This window comes from Populus nigra, chromosome 6, assembly GCF_951802175.1.
Source record: "Populus nigra chromosome 6, ddPopNigr1.1, whole genome shotgun sequence".
In the NCBI taxonomy this organism is placed as follows: Eukaryota; Viridiplantae; Streptophyta; class Magnoliopsida; order Malpighiales; family Salicaceae; genus Populus; species Populus nigra.
In genome coordinates this window covers 9,326,407-9,332,406 of record NC_084857.1, presented here as the reverse complement: position 1 = coordinate 9,332,406, position 6,000 = coordinate 9,326,407, and the positions used below count along the sequence as shown (strand labels likewise).

The window sequence follows — 6,000 nt, the reverse complement described above, 5'->3', positions numbered from 1 at the left end:
GTAGGTCACGGTGAGAGACCTTGTCTTTCCTTTTTCTTACCGTGCAAGACTTGAAGAAGAAGACCCATGGCATGAAGTGGTTATAATTAGTATTACACAGGGAAAACAAAACGTAGGAGAGGGCGTACATCAACTGCAATTTAATTACGATTATATATTTAGTTCCTCACGGTAACTGGTGTTTAAGTGGGTTATTTAAATACGTAGTCGATCGTATCGGACTTGGTATGCGTACATACAATCAGTACATAGGATTTGAGAGATTGTTTAAGGTTGTCTTTGGAGACGGACGCAAGAATGTTTCTTCTTCGTTGGCCGTAGAACCTTTACACGCTTTATTGACAATATTTTCATTATTTTATTTTCATGTCTGGTCAAAAGAGTTACGCAAGATATATAGCAGAAAAAGAAGTAGCAGCTTTAAAAATATTTAGTTCTTTATTTCTAACAATCAGTTGATGATTCTTGACCGGATCCTCTTAGGTTAATTATCACCATACAATATACAATATGTATACATATACCCTTAACAGCATCCACGCATATCTGAGCAAAATTAATGTCAGATGAAAATTTGGTATAATTAAATTACCAACCCAATTTTTAATTTAATGCTTAAAGATTCAACTTTGATTAATCTTCAAGTATCAAAAGATTGAGCCAAAATTAAGATATACTACATGATGTCTGACTGCAGAAAGTGATGAAATCTCAGTAGGTAGCATTAACACTTGGTAAAGTGCATTTAATACAGTGCTGTTTCTCCGAGCTGTAGCGGTGCTGCTGGCTAGGTTGAAATCTGAGCACCTCCCGTAACTAACATTCTACTATAGTTGCAACTCCTGAGACGGTGAGATATACACATGGACCTAATTCGACCCCATCAAAATTATCTTTTCTCTTCTTATTTTTATCTTCAAAGCAATAAATATGTGATTGTAAACTGACATGGAAAACCTGCAAATTCAGCAAAGTCAAACAGATTTGGTAATTTCTCATTTGTTTGAATATTGCAGATTAATTTTTTTTCATGAGAAATTAGAACCACAGGATTTTCCTGTCAACATTCTTTCTCGGTCTTCTCCCAGATTATAACTTTTCTGGTGATGTATGTGACAGACAGCAGACCTAATTGAAGATGGAAAAAAAATATTATGATAAATATGAATGCCTTTGTTCCATTGAATGGTAGCTGAATTTATACGTTCGCCAATAGTTCCGCTCATGCAATTTTCCTTCAAGTCATGTTAGATGGTACGTAGCTTCTTTGGTGCACGTGTAATTAACTACTAAAACTAATGTAATAGAAACGGAAGTTTGATATATCTTCAAGCTACATTAATAGGATTTATTCCCAGCAGTTTCTTACTTGAAAATTCAACATACATCTTCGAACTTAATCTCCATTCTCAAATATGTTTACTCTTGTTCAATAAAAAAAAAATTATGTTTAACAAATGAGTTTATGCAGTGATATGGTGACCTATACGATTTCGCGGAATATGGTTTTCTAAATATATATATATATATATATATATATATAAAAACCTTGAATAAGTACAGCACATACAAGAAACAGGTGATTTATGTGTTTTGAAACCAGAAATTCTTCATCCAATCGATTCGGCGTAGGAGACAAAGGATAATTAAATAGATAGGGTGGCTGAACCCATAGTCTGATCAAGGCCTGTGTTTCTAAATGCCTTAAGGCTCAATATATTAAAACATCGTCTTTATTCTTCTATAACTAAGAGGGAATTAAGAGATTCTTAATGAAAATAAAAATTCAGTTAATTTAATATTGAAAATCAGAATAAATTACAAAATAGACTCACAGACAGAAGCCACCGTCCTACGTACCATATCTTTGATGAAATTTGCCAGATCGAATCATCAAATCCAAGACAAAGTTATATCTAATGGACGTTTCATGAATCTAATTAATATTGGTAACTTAGAAATTTTTTTTATCTTCTTATATAGAAGATCTTAAGTTATAAACAGCGCAGCAGATGACGAAAAAGTCTGCATATGGGGGGAAAATATATTTATTTTTTTATTAAATCTGTATGTGTCTCAGCAAGTTTCTGATCGATCTCAACGCTACTGACAAACATATTTTTACAGAAGGTACAGTACTGTATTCGTTTTTTACAGCTTTATATTTGTGTGAAACAAATACAGTAAAATATTTGATAATAAATCAAATTATGTTTTATACTGTGAAACTTATAAAAAGATTAAGTTTGAAACGTAATTTTTATATTTTTTTAATTGAATTTTGTAAAATTTTGTTTGTTTTTGTGTTTCAAAAATAATTTTGAAAATTTTGATTTTTTTTACTTCAAATTGATATATTTTTTGTATTTTCAGATTATTTTGATGCACTGATATCAAAAATAATTTTAAAAAAATAAAAAAAATATTATTTTGATGCATTTTCAAGTAAAAAATTATTTTGAAAAGCAACCACAACCACACTTGCACCAAAATATTTTATACATGTTTTTTGTTAAATATAAATTTCTATTATATTTTTTACCAAATACGTATTTAAATCTAATAACTATAATTAACCATAATTTTTAAAATTTTTTATTTTAAAATCACAATCACAAAAATATCCTAAAACACAAACACACTCGAAGTTGCTCTGCAGAGACAACAACTATTAGAAAATTCATGTACTGATAAACATGAACCTCTCCTAATTGTATGCATGAACTGCATACATTAATTCATGAACTCCTAATAAATAACGCATACATGAATTCCACATCTAGATTTTTCTTAATTATTTCTAATATCTTTTAATACTCAGATTATTAGATTTATGAGCACTGCCTATGGCTAATTGGAATTAACCTTGACAGGCAATGTCAGGAACAATATTATTAATGAAGGTAAAAATATGCGTGCATGTTCAATATGATCCCCAGGCGATAGATTAGTTTCTAGCATTTTTTTCAGGATCTACTCTATTTAGAGCGATTGCATGGCTCTTGCTCGATCTTATTTTTGTTGAGATAGATACATAGATGTATATCTTTATGCCAGGATTCACATATTTGTTATTGTTGCATTTCATTCTCAATTTCAAGCAATACTGTGCTTATTAACATTTTTTTTTTATGATCTATAGCCACGCAAGCGCAAGCACGCATATACTCTAAGGTTTGGGATTAGATTTATCAAGGAAAGAGAGTAAAACATGATATCATACTCGATAGAACAAAATCCAAAAATATGAAGAAGAATCAAAATTTCAAATATTAATCATGTTTTCTGCTATTCTAAATGTAATCGATACAACATACATGTCCAACTCAGCTATTTTAACATGGCGACAGAAAATTAATTATTCCCTTCATGAATTAATTAATCCATGCCCAATGTGAATGAACAATGCTTGATCGAGATCGCACTTCAGGTAACACCAAGCAACGGATCACTACTCATATATAATTAATAGTGACCTGAAACCATAGCATCTCCTGATCCGTCAGGTTGCCTTGCTTCTTTTCTCGTGATGTTTCCAAAGGGAATTCATTTCATTGTTTCCAAGTCAAGATTTACAAATGAGGCTTAATTCACCCATCAGTCCCTACTAAACACATTCTTCAGGGTGTCCAGAATTAGAAAGGAATTGTTTGCTACTGGGAGAGAAGAAGGTTGGAAGAAGGGGCAATCTTTTGTGGCCTCAAAAAATTAGACTCGTTATCCTTTTGATTCCCTTCAACATGGGCAATTGAAGAAGAAGGAATGCTCATTGTGAGGTCGAGGTTTAGGTCAGGCAAGGCACATTGATCATCCTCTAAGCAACTTCCGGCATCCGATGTTTGCTCACTGTCAACGCGGGGCTTTGTCGGCTGTTGTTTGGCCTGAATTTTCAATCCAGATGATGTTGCATTAGCAGGATTTGGCGGGTTACGTGAACGAAGGAGATTCTGGTTCAAGCGATGATTATTTGGATCAATCCCCATGTTTATAAGCTTTCTCCTTAAATGAGAATTCCAATAGTTCTTTACTTCATTGTCTGTTCGTCCAGGCAATCTTCCAGCTATTAATGACCACCTGAAAACAATTTTACCGTTAGAATCTTAATAAAAAAAACAAATGTGATGTACAGTTGTGCAATATTAAGAACAATACTGATTTTTCTTCGTAGAATTATTAGAATAGAAATTTATGCCTAGACAGTAGCGAAATTAAATCTTTCTAAAATACATGTCATGCATGGTGCAATTTTATTTTATTTTATTATGTGGAAAATAGTCTCTTCTTTAATTGCAGCAGTAGGAATGGAAACTGAAGGCAACGAAAAATTAAATTGTGGAGTGTTAATATATTTCACCTGTTTCCCAGGAGCGCATGAAGCTTGATGATGAGATCTTCTTCATCTTCACCAAAGTTGCCTCTTTTAAGGTCTGGCCTAAGATAGTTTATCCATCTTAGCCTACAACTTTTGCCACAACGAAGGAGGCCTGATCAATCAACAATATGGAAACAAATATTTTTTATAGGTTTCCAATAAATTGAATTAAAGTATTCAAACCATTTTTTATTTTTATTTTGAAAACAAAAGGGAATAGAGTAATGAACTTAATTAGTTCGAAAACAAGTAGCAGCTAGGAGAAGGAGAAACCTGCAGCCTGAGGAAGAGAACGCCAACAACCTTCGCCGTGTTTTCGAATATAATCTATGAGTTTCTGGTCTTCTTCCTTAGACCAAGCTCCTTTGTTGGTATCTTGTTTATCACAACACGGCTTCCTCATTATCTTAATCCAAAGTTTCTAAGAACAAAAAAGAAATTCCTCAACTGGAAAAGAATGGGAGAGCAGATACCCAAGAATCCGATAAGTTAGAAATAAGATCAAGTGGTGGTATTTATTAGGATGGTTGCTTCCATTTTTGCAAGAGAAAAAAGGTTGACTTGGACCGGTTGTTTGGCCATGCGTGTGCGTGCAGGTTGTATGGCTCTCCCTTGAAGGAGAAGGTACATCCTCAGAAGTTTCAAAAAAATAAAAATTATTTCTTTATTTTTTATTTCTTTGTGTTAGGTAAGTCAGTGGCCGTTCAGTATATGTCCCCATCCTTCGTGTTCAGTAGACAGTATTCACATTTCATGGCACTCATTTTTTCCAGCATTTCAGGATTATAAAATTAAAATTTCAAAATTTGTCTCTAAATTTTGGTTTGTTTGTTTTGAAAAAAATGATATTTTTTAATGAAAAATAAATATTTTATCCATATTAAATAAAACACAAACAAATGTAAAATGATATTTCTAGCAAAAACGAAATCCTTAATTCAAATGAATGAGATGGATAAAAAACTTATTGTTAACTAAAAGCTTATAGATGAACTTGAGTCATCATAAATTAACAAAGAAGCACAAAGAAGCAAATTGCACGATTGAACTCAATTGATGAAAGTTCCAAAACCACCAAATAGAATCTATCGATTTTACTCAGTTAGAAACTAGCTGTGGTAATGAAAGCAAGTTACCATGATGACTTGTTAATCTAATTTTCAACTTGGGTTGAGTTTGAAGGTAAAACAAGTTGGGTGACACCCATTTGACCTAACGAGTATATTCATGACTTAATCAATGATGTTGAAAATCAATATGAATTGTTTTTTAAAAAATTAAAAATAACATCAATTTAACATTATTTTAGAAAAAAAATATAGAAACAAAAATGTTTGGGATAGAACCCGGTCAACCCGATTACCTAAGGAGTATATTCATGACTCAAAAATTATTAATGTTATAAAATCATGTTAAAAATCTATTAAAAAAATAACAAAAACAAGAATTTTGTTTTCATTGAATCTTCATGAACAATTGTTTTTTTTTTTTTTTGCATATTAGGTATGTAGTAGTAATTGGAAAAAAAAAATGTTAACATTCCATAGAAAACTTTAATATTATTTAAGAAGTATGCCAAAATTAAATATTTAAGAAATATTTTATTTATAGTTCATTTCAATCAAAAT

The 6,000-nt window shown here is 31.6% G+C and overlaps 1 protein-coding gene across 1 annotated transcript; it reads right to left on the bottom strand.

The window, feature by feature from the left end:
* Positions 1-3,247: 3,247 nt before the first annotated feature.
* LOC133696513 (transcription repressor MYB4-like) lies at positions 3,248-4,881 on the bottom strand. Its single transcript, XM_062118722.1, has 3 exons — positions 4,646-4,881; positions 4,355-4,484; positions 3,248-4,074 (listed from the first exon to the last, which is right to left on the bottom strand). Exons 1-3 carry the CDS (start codon positions 4,773-4,775, stop codon positions 3,654-3,656), a joined length of 681 nt encoding a protein of 226 aa, XP_061974706.1. The 5' UTR covers positions 4,776-4,881; the 3' UTR covers positions 3,248-3,653.
* Between the last annotated feature and the right edge of the window lie 1,119 nt (positions 4,882-6,000).

Bases quoted from the DNA above. Each gene is read 5' to 3' on its own strand.
- LOC133696513 (XM_062118722.1), bottom strand. From the start codon at position 4,775: ATGAGGAAGCCGTGTTGTGATAAACAAGATACCAACAAAGGAGCTTGG. The intron at 4,485-4,645 runs GTTTCTCCTTCT...TTGATTGATCAG, and splicing joins TTCTCTTCCTCAGGCTGCAG to GCCTCCTTCGTTGTGGCAAA. The intron at 4,075-4,354 runs GTGAAATATATT...AATTGTTTTCAG, and splicing joins CATGCGCTCCTGGGAAACAG to GTGGTCATTAATAGCTGGAA.